Genomic DNA, 14,212 nt, shown 5'->3' with positions numbered 1-14,212 from the left:
CATTAATCCCCAACCATATGAAGATATATAGATATATTTTAAATTGCTATGAGGGTTCCAGTGTGGCTTTATTCCACATAAAGCTTTATTTAGTCCTGGCTGCAGACAAGTTCTGTCAGTCTTACACTTGTCTTAGTCTTGTTAGGGTGTCTTCCCCCAAAAAGGATGCTGAGATTTGCTGGACCAGTTAAATTCAGGGCAGAGGATGGTTTGCGGGGTTCAAAAGAGGTAATCATGATAAGTTTTCTCAAAGGACGCAGGTTGGTCACAGGGCCTTATTATGAAGTAGTTTGAAGAGAATTGAAAACTCTGTTTGCCAGGAAAACTGTGCTAAGGAATTGTTTCCATTCAGGCAATGTGGCCACCTACAACTTCTCTGAGGGCTGCAAGCACTGTCCTGTAAGAACTTCGTTGAGAAACGTGACCTCATCCACTCACCACTGATCTTGACCTTTCAGGCTTCTTTATGTGCTCTAAAACTACGTGGTAAGAGTGGGGGGGCTTAAGCCTAGTTTGGCGTTGGGGAGAACTTCCCTGAGGAAGAAATATTTGAGCTGGCATCTCAAGGGTGAACCGTTGTTGGGAAGAGATGACAGAGCAGTCGATGCCGGAGAGGGAGTGGACCGAGTGAGGGAACGAAATATGCCCAGACGGAGAGGTAAGAAAGTGTGCTCTGTTCAAAAATCCACGTGAAGCGCGGACGGGAAAAGGGGGTGTTCCAGGAGGTGATGGGAGAGACAACGAAGGCTAGGTTGTGAGGTCCAGGGCGAATGCTCGGCTTGAAGGAGTCTGTCTCCATTACAGGAGCGAAGGGAAACCATTGAGGTTATGGATTATAGAATGTGCTGGGTCATCAGATTTATGTTTTCAACAAGTACACAGCAGTCGTGGTAAGGGGCAGGACAATGGAGAGGAGAGCAACAGGCAGATGGCAATTCCAGAGAGTTTTGCCTAAATGTCAAGAAGCTCAGCCTTTTTCCATTGGATGGGCCACCCTACAGTGGTTTCTCACATACCGACGTGCCCACCACACTGTAGAGTATGGACTGGTTATCATAATGAGATGTAGGGTCGCCAAAAATAGTTTCATGAATATTATTCCAAATGACTGCTAATTTAATAGTGTAAAGACTTCTGAAACACAATCCCCAAGTAGATATTTCTCTCCTACAATGTACTAAAAGTCATTTCAGTTAGCCTTAAGCCAGCATCCTGCTCCCTCCTCCAACTAAACACCTTTGCTCAGAGGCACATGGTACAAAGGGCATATGGAAGAACTACAAAAATAGTAGTCAAAATGGTAAGGTAGAAATGGATTATTACTGCAAGTCCTCTCTACTGCATCAGGAGTTTTAAAACCTGTACTCTCTATATAAGTAGACTGAAAGGAGTGTACTAAACTTTGAAATTAATCAAATTTCCAAAGGTCTGTATGATTGATGTAATTAAGATTCACTGCTCTAAGGTGCCCTGGGCCACTGGATTCCTTTTTGTTGTCCCAGAAACCACCAGCCTCTTTGAGGGAGAAAGAGGAGGTTTTCTACTCCAGTGAAGGGTTGGTTTCAGAAATCCACAAGGGGCAGTTCCACCCTGTCCTATAGGAACACTGAGTCGGCATCAACTTAATGGCAGTGAATTTGTTGTTTTTTGAAGCACCTAAAGCTGTTCATAGTGAAAATGGTTAGCATGTATTCTGCTGCTAACTGAAAGGTTGGCAGCTCGAGTCCAGGGAGGGGCATCTTGGACAGGAGGCTTGCAATTTACTTCTAAAAAATTAGCCACTGATGACCTTGTCAGGCACACTTTACTGAGATATGCATGTAGCAGGTCACCCTCAGGTGGAATTGATGCCTTGGTAACTGGTACCCAGAACCAACATTTTCAAACACTGTTTTCTCCATTGTTTTATAAATGGATGCTCCGGAACAGAATAGAAAGGATTTTACCCTCCCTGAGGCCTAAAGGTGTTTACCTTTTGGGGACACTGCTCATATTCTTAGGAGAAAGATGAGGCTTTCTACACCTGTGAAGCCTGACAGTCCTAGAAATTCACAGGAGCGGTTCTACTCTGACCTGCAGGGTTGCTATGAGTGGGAGTCTACTCATCCAATGAGAGACTGACTATTCGTCTCCTTCCTCTTGCCTTCCCACGCCCCACTTCCAACTGGCCATCAAGGTGCTGTTGCATACATAGATTCCTGGGCTGTGGAGTCAGCCCGCCTCGTTTGGAATTTGAGTTTCATCATTACTTGCATGATATCAGGCCATCATATAACCTCTCCGTGTCTCAGCTTGCCCAACAATAATGTGAAGATGTTATACTCTACCGGTAATGATGCTGTGTGAATTAAAAGAAATGCCCATTATAAATCACTTAGTATGGTTCCTAACATTTAACAAACACTGCAAGTATTAGCTTAGTGTTATTGCTTCTTTATAAGTTTATTTATAAAATGAGGAGATTGGTTCAGCCATTATCATACCATTACATTGAGTAATTTCATGATTTTCTCTCTCTTTATTTTACCATTTAAGAACCTACTGGGAAAGAAAGATATGGATAAGTGTTACTTCAGTCTATGAGGGAGCAAACTTTTGTTGTTGGAGGTGTGGTCACATCATCTCCAACTCGCAGGGATCCCATGGGAAAGAGTAGCTTTGTCCCTGTAAGATTGTCTTGACTGTAGTCTTCATGTGAGCATATAGCCAGGCCTTTCCGCCTCAGAGCTACTGGGCTGATTCAAACACCCACATTTCTGTTTAACCGATGAGCCTGAACTGTATCACAGACACAGCAAATCGAGGCTGGGTTTCTTGGCCTGAGTAAGTGGCAGCCTTGTTAATGGCACACCACACCACACCACACGATGGACATGGGTTAGGTAAAAATTGCGCTTGTTGCGCACACAGCTTCCAGTCAAGCAGTATCTGTTCACTTCCTTCCTTTCCATCCAATTGCCATGACTAAGCCCCTCGGGTATAGAACATCTGGAGCTGTTTGGGTGGGGAGAATCAGGGTGGTGGGCATGTGTGGTTTTATAAAAGTGGGATATGACCTCCAACTGGCAGAGACCGCAGCTGCTCTAACTTGAACCTCAAACTCAGCAAAGTGCTGGACACACACACATTTATTAATCATTGTCACCAGTAGCACTTCTTTTCTACCAGGTCTGCTGCCCCGATTTTCTTACTGGAAAATGACTGGTGCTGCTGCTGCCACTGTGTCTTGGAAGCAAAGGGTTAGAATAGTAGCCATGCATACTGACACAATTGTATGTCTTTCAGATTCTGTAGCATTGGGTATCTTTAAAAAGTGATGATTCTTTTTAAAAAAATAAATAAAGATAGATACATGCAGTGCCTTATTTTTGTCTGGTAACCACGTTACGCACATTGGTGTCCAAGTTTTTTTTTTAATCTACGTACAATCTCAGCATTTTAATGATCTCACTGACATTATTTTTCGTGATAGCTCATCCTTTTTTCCTTAGGAAAGGCCTGATAATGTTGTCCTCCTACTAAAGATAGTTCCCATATTGTTTCAGGAAAAAATATAGATCAATAAAGCACAAAGTACATGTTTGAAAACGACAGATCAGTCCAAATTAATGACCTGCCCTGCAGTAAAACAGTAATCCATTGAGAACTTTGTGTTGCTGAACCACTTTTGTTTATACTTGAAATTTGAAGCTAAGAATTACCTTATCTGAGCCCCACCAAAAAAAAAAAAAAAAAGAATTACCTTATCTGTATGTCCTTGCACTCACCTATGTCAAGCATGCTAAGGGGAGTTTCAGGTGAAAAGTGGAAAATAAAGAAGAAAACAAGGGAAATGAGTTACATATGAATATGGGGAAGATGGGAGAGGCTTAAAGGTTGTTTGAGCATATAAAATAGCAGCAAGAAAGCTCCCCACAGGAAATCTGTTCAGGGAGAAGTAGGGGTTGGGGGCAGGGTGGGTAACGGCCTTCATTAGCAGTCAGGTTTCAACCAAAATGGGATTTATTTTCAAATTTTATGTTTGTATTCCTGATACACAGCAATCATTATAAGAACATAGCCAAAGAATTCCCTTGATATTTTTGTTGCCAAGTCTTTTGGTTTACGGAATTTGAAGGTCTTAGCTAAGGAGGGAAACAGTAGCAAATTAATTAGCTATGCTTCTGGCATGGAGATGTTTATCTTTGCATTTCAATTCCCTCGTGCAAACATTTGTTTTTTCAAAGAATTTCTTTCCCTGCTCTATGTCCACTAGCAAATAAAAATGCATTTACATTCATTCAAGTTCATTTACATTTGAAACACATAATCTAACAAACAGTGATGTTCTAAGATCTGAGCGAGAAGCAAAGATGCAAATTGAAGTTTTCGAGAATGAAAATGTGAATAAAACACCCGAGTGCGCCATCATAGCGATGGTCTCTACTTTCATAGAACAGAAAGAGCATCAAGAGTAGCAGGAAGTTGTGGAGGGTGTAACTAATTGCCTCCACGAACAACTGCTGCCTTTGCCATGAGACCAGAAGGACTAGATGGTGCCTGGCCACCTTCCAGAACATTTGATCAAAGAATTTATAGAAGAATTCCGCTCAAATTACTGATAACAATGCAAAACAGAATTTCCAATTCTCATGAATTCCAGACTTATTGGCACCAGACAGTCTGGATGAGTCCCTGAAATAAGTGCCCTAAAATAATCTTTAAACCTTAAGCCAAACAGATTCTCTGGTCTTGTTAAAATCAAATAACAGTTCAGCTTAACTAGTAAAAATGATCTGCCTTGAGTATCATGCTCCTCTAATAACTATCTATATGGTCTCAGATTTAGAGCAGCAACTTAAAAGATTGGATAGAGAACCTTAGGATGTGCTGAGTTTATGCTAATGGGGAAGAATCAACTCAGAGAGGAAGAGTGAGAATCGTTGCACAACTCAACGAATGTGCTCGATGTCATTGAATTACACAGGTATAAACGGTGGAGTTTGGCTGGGGTCTTGAGTTAACTGTTGGGTTGCTGACCACAAGGTTAGCAGTTCAAATGCACTAGCCACTAGAAAGATGACGCTGTCTGCTTGCAGAATGACTTGCCATTTTGGAAAATCTACATAGGGTCAATATGAATTGGAATTGATTTGATGGCAGTGGGTTATTAGAATTTTTAATTCTCAACAGCAAAATAATTTTAACAAGAAAAAAAAATAAATAAATGCATGCCGTCAGAAACTTAATCCCCGTGGTCAGATACAACGAAAGGAAGCAATCTACTGAAAAAAATAACTTATTTAAAGTTCTGAATTTTTTTTTTTAACATTTTATTAGGGGCTCATACAACTGTTATCCCAATCCATACACACATCAATTGTGTAAAGCGCATTTGTACATCGTTTCTCAAAACATTTTCTCTCCATTTAAACCCCCGACATTAGGTCCTCATTTTTCCCTTCCCTCCCCGCTCCCCCCTCCCGCATGAGCCCTCGATAGTTTACAAATGGGTATTTTGTCATATCTTGCCCTGTCCGACTTCTCCCTTCATCCACCTTTCGGCTGTCCGTCCCCCAGGGAGGAGGCCACACACAGTTCCATGCAATTGGCTCCCTCCTTCCTACCCACTCTCCCTCCACCCTCCCTGTTTTGCCACCCACACCACTGGTCCTATAGGGCTCATCCATCCTGGATTCCCTGTATTTTCAGTTCCTATCTGTACCAGTGTACCTCCTCTGGTCTAGCCAGTCTTGCAAGATAGAATTCGAGTCATGGTAGTGGGAGCGGGGATGGACTTAAATATTTTTGAATAAAATGCGTGTAAGAGACGGCTTCAAAATGTTTGTGAGAATATTCCATTATCTTTAAATTCCATTTTTTCCATGAACTTTTTGAAGCCCTTTTGTATATCCATTTATTTTTTTCCAAACCATTTTTTCTTAGGTGCTAATCCAGACATCATATCATTCCATAGTTCAATCACATCAAGCAGTTTTGTACAAATTCGACTACAATCAGTTTCAAAATATTTTCTTCCTTTTTGAACCCATTGATAGCAGTTCCCCCTTAGCCCCACCCACCTCCCTCTGTGTATTTAAATATGATGCTAACACATGACTTTCACTCTTTAAAGAAAATTTTATTTTGAGTTACCCTTGTAAACGGTTTCTCTAAATTTGTTTTTCCTCAACAAATGGTCTTGACTAAGTCAGAACATGTTCCAGACTTAGGGGACTACACCAGTTTTTGCAGACACGGCGTCATTAGGCAAGGCCGAGTGATTTGTGTCTGCTCTGTAGAAGCTTCTGCTCTCCAGCATTGCGGATCCTCTGCATGTGTTTCAGGCTAACTCCCTCTCTTGCCATCTGACTTGTGATTGACAGTGTCCTTATTATTAGATATTGCTGGAATGACTTTAATTTATTTTATATATAATAAAAGGTCTTTTCTTTGAAATGCAGTTCTATTGGTATATAATTTGCATATCATTCAATAGTTCAGTCATGTTATGAGGTGTAGTCATCACCACAATCACTTTTAGAACATTTCCTTTCTTGTACTCACTGTTATTGGCTCCCGATTTACCCCCATCTTCCCCTGTCATGGCCCTAGGAAATACTGATCCAGTTCCTGAGTTCCTGTCCCTATAGATTCACCTATCCTGTATTTCCTATATGGGAAAATACACAAACAGAACAAAAAAACCCCAACAACAATGACAAAATAAAACTGAGTAAAACCTCAATGAAAAAGCAAGCAGATCAATTGTGAACATTCAGTTTGCAGGAGGCTATGGACGACAGTGGAAGCTTCAGGTCCATTTGCAGGGTCCGCACCTAGATTCACTCTCTGCGGAATCTCCTCTGGATGTAAATAACCTTGCTGTCAGACAGAGAGCATTGTGAAATCTGTTATGGGAGATGCAGTTAGGGGACATACATGTGGATTAAATCTCTGGTGAATGCCCTCTGACCGCAGACCAGGGAGGTTACTAGCCTTGCTATCGAGCAGAGTGAGTTGGAACGTGGACTATTGCAGATGTAGATAGGTTAAAATTGAACACATTATCATTTGATCTCCCTTTTCAACCATTTAAAATTTGTTCCAGTTTGTTATTGAATTTGTTCCAGTTCTTTTCTATTGAATTTTTCTCTGTTTTACTTTATTGTTGTTAATTTAGGGGGCTTTGGGGGGGTATGTTTTTCAGTATATGAAATCCAGGATGTGTAAATCTAAAGAGATAGTAAATGAGTTAATGGCTTCTTGGGGGTATGACAGGAGAGGTGGAGGGGTGGGATATGGAGCTATTAACAATGAGTGCAAGAAAGAAAAAAAGGATTCTAAAATTGATTGTGGTAATGATTGTGCAACTCTTCTTGATATGATTGAACTACAGAATTGTATGATATGTGGAGTATATGCCAATAGCTTTTTTAAAAATTTAAAGCAGAAAAGATTAAAAACTGGAACAAATTTAAAATGAGTCAGAGGGAGAGCCAATGGTAAAGTGTTGCCTTTTAGCCTAACTACACCATCCATAATCAACTTTCTAATTCTCTGATAGCAAGGCTATTCACACCTGGGACTATAGTCAAAGGGAAGGGAATTCAATGGAGGCTTAATCCACATGGGGGCCCTGCAAATGGATTTTGGGCTTCGACGGTCATCCATACCTTCTGCAAACGCAATGTTCACAATTTAATACTGTCGCTTTCTCCAGATTTGGATTTTATTATTTACAATCCTTGGATCAGGCTGGTGCAGTCCTTCCATGTGGATTCAGCTGATGCTTCATTTAGATGACTGCCGGTTTTAAGACAAGCCTTTAAGACCCCAGATGTTATTCATGCTGATATCCAGGCACCATATGAATTCTTCACCACAGTTTGCTATGGCACTTGTATCTTCAGTGATCTCTTCCCGAGGGCAAATATCCAGGACTATGTCAAAAGAAATAATTGTTCTTTGATTAGGAGTATAGTTAAATGCATGCTAAAATTCATTCACCTATCTATGGTTTATATATGCCCCTGGTTCACTTTAGAGACATAATTATCACTTTATTGGAGAACATTAGAAATCATCCCCATGAGGCAATCCTAGATAATTCTATTGATAATATCAAGACCACATGCTCACTGCCATTGACTCCATGCCGAGGCGTGAGACTCTACAGGACCGGGCAGAGTAGAACTGCCCCTGTGTGTTTCTGAGGCTGCAGATGTTTACAAGAGTAGACAGCCCCATCTTTCTCCCACAGACCAGCTGGGGGTTTCAAACTGCTCCTTACAGTTAGGAGCCCAACACAAAACTGCTTCGCCACCAGGGTTTCTATCTATAGATAGAATCAATGAACTAGAATTTAAAACAAGGAAATTATACATGTACAGGATACCTTTTTAGACCCATATTAGCTTATACAGATTAAAAACTTAAGTGAGTGGGAAACGGTCCTTCCTTAAAGATGAATTTGTTAAGGACAATTAGTTTATGTAGGGTCATATATAAACTACTTCTATGTAGTTCTGTGTTAGTCCAGGTAGACTAGAGAAACAATTCCAGGGAGATTCATATATTTATAGGAAACAGCTTCATATCAAAGGGTAATTGTATCTTAAGAAAACATTCCAGCCCACACTAGATCAAGTCCATAAGTCCAATAATAGCCTATATGTCCAATATCAGTCTAGAAATTCCTCTTCACACTCATGCTACACATGCAATTATCCCAAATGCAAGAAGATCAGAGGCCAGTGCATGGACAGTCTTATGGATCCAGTGGTTGTAGAAGCATCTGACTGCTGGCGTGGGTCTACACGTGGCTCCTCCAACTCCAGGGGTCTGGCTGCCATCAGCGTAGTTCCTTGTGGCTTGACAAAAAGAATGTGAAGCTGAGAGAGGGTGTCTTCCAAGGAGGAAGACAGGAGTCCCCAGAATCCTCAGGAGAAGGTGATGCCCACACGGAGGCATCATTGGAGATGACCTGATTGACAAGCTAGACTCCACTCCTTCACTCAAGTTCACAGGAGATTATGTAACTGCCACAAGTACTGATATCTTGAAAGAGACATTAGAGCTGGTAGGTTCTTAGGGGGATTCTTTTATAAATTAAAGGATCTTATTAGTATCACATAGTAGTATCAACATGTCTTTATGAAAATAAGAAATTTAAGAGCTATAGAAATAGTTAGACCTATATTCTGATGGTTTAAATAAAATAATGAAAAATGAGAAGAAAAATCCTCCTCAATATTCAAGTCATTAAACTGCCTTTTGAAATTGAGTAGCAAGTTGGTGCCAATATCTGCGTTAGCTGCCGAATTTCAAGAAGGGCTTTTTGAGTCATTAACTTGTTTATAGCTAAGTGATGAAGCATTGCTCAAGAAATATCTTGGAGTGTTTGCACAGTCTTATATGAGATTGCTGCTTAGAGCTGCCATAGACATTAGCCTGCCTACATTTGCTGAAGGTCTCTTTCTCTGGGTCTTACCCTAGTCTTCCTACTTGCATAAACCAAGCCAAAGTCACTACCATTAAGCTGGTGCTGACTCATAGCAACTCTATGAGAACTGTTTTAGGCTTTCAGAACCTGGAGATCTGTACAGGAGTAGGCTGCTTCGTGTTTTTTCATCATAATCACTGGTAAGTTTGAACTGCCGACTTAGCGGTTAGCAGCCCAAAACTTTATCCATTGAGCTACCAGGATTCTTTCCTACCTGATTACTGAATCTTTTTTATTTTTTTTTGAATGCCTATTATTCTCACCCTTATGCACTCAGCTCCTAATTTTAGGCATTGACTCTAGTTATTTACATTGCTTGGAAAATTCTTCCCCATGACACCTATTTACCTATAACATAGTGGGTTACATTATGAAATGCTAGCTGCAAGATCTGAGATATAGAGTCAACTTAGTGGCAATGTGCAGTGAGTCTTAAAGTATTTAGGTAGCACAGTGGCTTAATTGTTGGGCTGATGAGTGAAAGATTGACAGTTCCAATCCACCAGCAGGTTCAAAGGAGAAAATGAGGCTCTCTGCTTCTGTTAAGATTTCAACTCAACTCACCTCATGGCCATCCAGTAGATGCTGACCCATAGTGGCCCTATGGGACAGGGTAGAGCTGCGTTGAACCTGTAGGTTTCTGAGTCTGTAACTCTTTACAGGAGTAGAAAGCCTTGTCTTTCTATCTGGAGTGGCTTGTGGTTTTGAACTGCTGACTTTGTAGATATCAGCCCAACACATAACCACTATACAACCAGAGCTCCTTCTATAGAGATTTATAGTCTCCGAAACCCTATATAAGTTCACATAAGAACCCTGGTGATGTAGTGGTTGTATATTGGGTGGCTAACCACAGGTCAGCAGTTCAAACCCACTAGCTGCTTCAAGAAAGAAAGACGAGGCGTTGTGTTCTCATAAATGTTTGTAGCCTCAGAAACCTGCAAGGGCTGTTCTCCTAGTACATAGGGTAGCTATGAATCAGAATCACTTAATGTCAGTGCTTTGGGTTGTTTCTTTAGATGAACTGGAGTCAAATCCATGGCGGTGAGTTTGGTTTGGGTTCTTTAAGTATTTGCTCAAATCCCACCTTTTCAATGTACTTGAAATTTATGCTGCCGTTTTCCCACCTTTCAAGTAACAATTTACACTTATTTTACAGATGGGCCAATTGAGTCTTAGGTTAAGTGAGTTAATGAATTCAATTTAAGTCATTATCAAAATTTGATCATTGTAATGCTTTAATAAATATTCTTACAGACAAATCTTTTAGCATTATTATTCCTAGCCCTTCACCTGCTCCCTGCCCCTCCCCTCCACCTCACACACCTGGACAGTTGTCTGTATGTAGACGTGCTGGATTTAAGAGGTTCTCTATTTTCCAATGAGAAAAGTATCATAAGTCCGCATTTGTTAATGCTGCTGTAACAGAAATTCCCCAAGTGAGTGACTTTAAAGAATATGTGATTATTGGCTCACAGCTTTGAAGGCTATTGTTGATTTTCAACTCATAGTTGACCTCATCTAATAAGAGTAGAATTTCCCCCATAGGGTTTCCTAGACTATAATCCTTATAATTTGCTCAAAGTGAAGGGGACTTAAAGTACATCTTGATGAGGAGCAAAACCTACCATGCTCCATAACATAAAGAAAACAAAAATCCTCACAACCGTACCAATAAGCAACATGATGATAAATAGGGGGAAAAATTGAAATTGCCAAGAATTTCATTTATCTTGGAACCATAATCAATGTCCATGGAAGATGCAGTCAAAAAATCAGGCAACATCTTGAATTAGTCAAATCTGCTGCAAACTCTTTTTTTAAAGCATTAAAAAACAAAAATGTCATTTTGAGGACTAAGCTGCACCTGACCCAAGCCATGGTATTTTCATTTTCTTTATAAGCATATGAAAGTTGGACAACAAATCAGGAAGACCAAAGCAGAATTGATGCCTCTCAATTATCGTGTTGGTGAAGAATATTTCATCTGTTCCAATTCATGGACTGCCCAAAGGAACAAAGCACACTGGAAAGAGTATAGTCCGAATTCTCCTTAGAAGTGAGGATGGTGAGGTTTTTATCTACATACTTTGGATTTGTTATTAGGAGGGATCAATACCTGGAGAAGTACAGCATACTTGGGAAATAGAGAGGTAGTGAAAAAGAATAAGACCTTACCGAGTTAGATTGACGTATGGTAGCAACAGTGAGCTCAAATGCTGTAAGGACCGTGAGGGTGGTACAGGGCCAGGCAGCAGTCGTTCTATTGGACACAGGACCGCTGTGAATCACAACGGACTGAGCAACACCTAGCAACAGTCTTCAAGGAAACGGATCAGCAGGTCTTTTCTCTCACAGAGTTATCAGATGGGTTCGAACAGCCAGTGCTCTGGTTAACAGTCAAGAACTTACCCATTACACCACCATGGAACCTAAAAACAATCATAACAAAACCCCTGAAACACTGACATCCATCTATGTGATTCCCGCTCGTTGCCACCCTTATCAAGTTTCTGGGGCTTTGTAAATCTTCATGGGAGCAGCCTCATAATCAGTGGAGCAGCTGGTGACTTTGAAGCCCCTGACCTTGAGGTTAGCAATCTCAGGGTCGCTCAACAGTACCACCACGGCTCAGTTTTTGAAGACAAGCAGTCTAAAATCAGAGTTTCCTCTGTAGGGAAAACAGTCTTCCTCGGTTGAGCTGTGTTCTGTGCTCAGGTGATTATACATTCATTGTCTCTTTCAGGTTCTGACAGCCCATGTGTTTCTAGCTGCAAAGAAAGTAACCGCACATGCACGCATCATGACAGGAAGACAAACTCATGTGATTTGAGGCATCATTGTAATCGAGTAATCATGATAACTCTGACCAGAACACATTAGAAGATTGAAAAGTAAATTAGCATAGGATTTTAGCCTCATAGATATATTGATATATGTAGACTAGGGTTACACAAACTTTTTATTGTTATAGCCAACTACAAGAATGTTTCTTAAAAGATTGTTTTTTGCTGAAACACCATACAAAAAATGTATAGACAGCACTTCTAGCATCACCCCTCTGATAGGGTCACCCAGTATAGTTGCCCCACACACCTCCTAATAGTAAATACCACTGAGATTCACAAATATAGGTGTTATGGTGGTTAGAACTTAGCATATCTTTTAGAGGGCTCCACTCAATCTACAACACTGCGTGAGGAAGAAAATTTGTATTTGTGTCACTGTGATCCTATGGGAGACAAATATCTTTTTTCCTCCACTGTCCAATATACACGCTGTCCGATATGGGAAGGGTCTGGGGAGACACCCTCATAAATTCAGCAGCTTATGTTATGTGAACATGCCCTGGCTCGGTCTTGGACCACTGCCAAAGGTGACGCTTGGGCCTGACAGCATGTGTCAAGAAAAGGCTATTTGTTTCAACTTTGTCACTGAAATTCAAATGGATAAGCCACATATTTGGTATTCTGATCTTATCTTCAGATTTCCGTGAAGAGTGTTTCTAATTCTCTGATGCTACTAACCTGCTTCTCTATGACATGCAATGAGAAGGGATTTAAAATTCTGTGTTAATTTGGAGCCAATATTAAACATCTGCTGGTGTCCTTAAAACATGCTCAATAATATTCTTTTCGACAAGAGATAAGTGGGTGAAGGGAGATGTCAGACAGTGTAAGATATCACAAAATGATAATTTATAAATTATCAAGGGTTCATGAGGGAGGGGGGAGCAGGAAGGGAGGGGGAAAATGAGGAGCTGATGCCAGGGGCTTACATGGAGAGCAAACATTTTGAGAATGACGAGGGCAATGAATGTACAATTGTGCTTTATACAATTGATGTATGTATGGATTGTGATAAGAGTTGTATGAGCCCCCAATAAAATGATAAATAAATATATTATTTTCATGGTGAGATAAAACCTTGGGCTAAGTGGATCCATAAAGTTAGCTTAAGAATGGGAGTGCATTTATCTGCCTTCATCACTTAAAACAAACAGAACAGATTATTAATCTGAATGTTAATGGAACCTTTTGTTTTTTAACAGTTGGTGGCATCTATACTGTGATTCAGACCAAGGCCAGAACAACAGCAGATGAATGGGGAGACAATTATTTTCTGATCGGTCCATATTTTGAGCATAATATGAAGACTCAGGTGGAACAGTGTGAACCTGTCAATGAGGCTGTCAGAAGAGCAATGGACACCATGAATGAGCATGGCTGCCGGGTAAACAATCCCCACCAACACTTCTCTGACCAACTTTAGGCCACTGCTCGGGGAAAACAGAGGGCAATGTACAGGAACTCCCCGGAGAAGACCACTCACCTGCTGAGGGAGGCGGAGCAAGCTTGTGAGAACGCTGATGCCTTGAGGTGTAGATGGATAGCCTTTTGAGGCATCCTGTGAAAACCAATGAGAACTGTGTAGTAGGCTAGTGGGTTTGGAGATCAGCAGAAGGCACTCCACTAGCAAGCAACAACCCGAGTGAAAGGACAGCACGTTGACTAGCTGAAGCTCTTGTGTTGGTTGAGTTCAACATTTATGCAATTCGAAAAGGTGGCAAGAGCAGCAGAGGTAACTGAGAAAAACCATTCTGAGGGCTTCTGAGCATGACGTCCTAGTCTGTCAGTCTTTCCTGTTGATATCTTTTTCTTTCTATATACATTGAGTATCTTCTGTATAAAAACCAAACACCCAAACCGTTGCCAATGAGTTGAGTCC

General features: G+C 40.8%; 1 protein-coding gene across 1 annotated transcript in view; it reads left to right on the top strand.

The window, feature by feature from the left end:
- The window catches only part of GYS2 (glycogen synthase 2), a 50,488-nt gene that overhangs the window by 2,038 nt on the left and 34,238 nt on the right, over window positions 1-14,212 (top strand). Inside the window, exon 2 of the mRNA XM_030885102.2 lies at window positions 13,536-13,717. Coding sequence (XP_030740962.1) covers window positions 13,536-13,717 — 182 coding nt within the window. The remainder of the gene's footprint in view (window positions 1-13,535; window positions 13,718-14,212) is intronic.

The sequence above is a fragment of the Echinops telfairi genome, unplaced genomic scaffold, assembly GCF_000313985.2.
Source record: "Echinops telfairi isolate 266 unplaced genomic scaffold, ASM31398v2 ScPeMD7_21;HRSCAF=78, whole genome shotgun sequence".
NCBI lineage: Eukaryota > Metazoa > Chordata > Mammalia > Afrosoricida > Tenrecidae > Echinops > Echinops telfairi.
The sequence above is the reverse complement of the archived record's forward strand: the minus strand, read 5'-3'. Positions and strand labels throughout refer to the sequence as shown.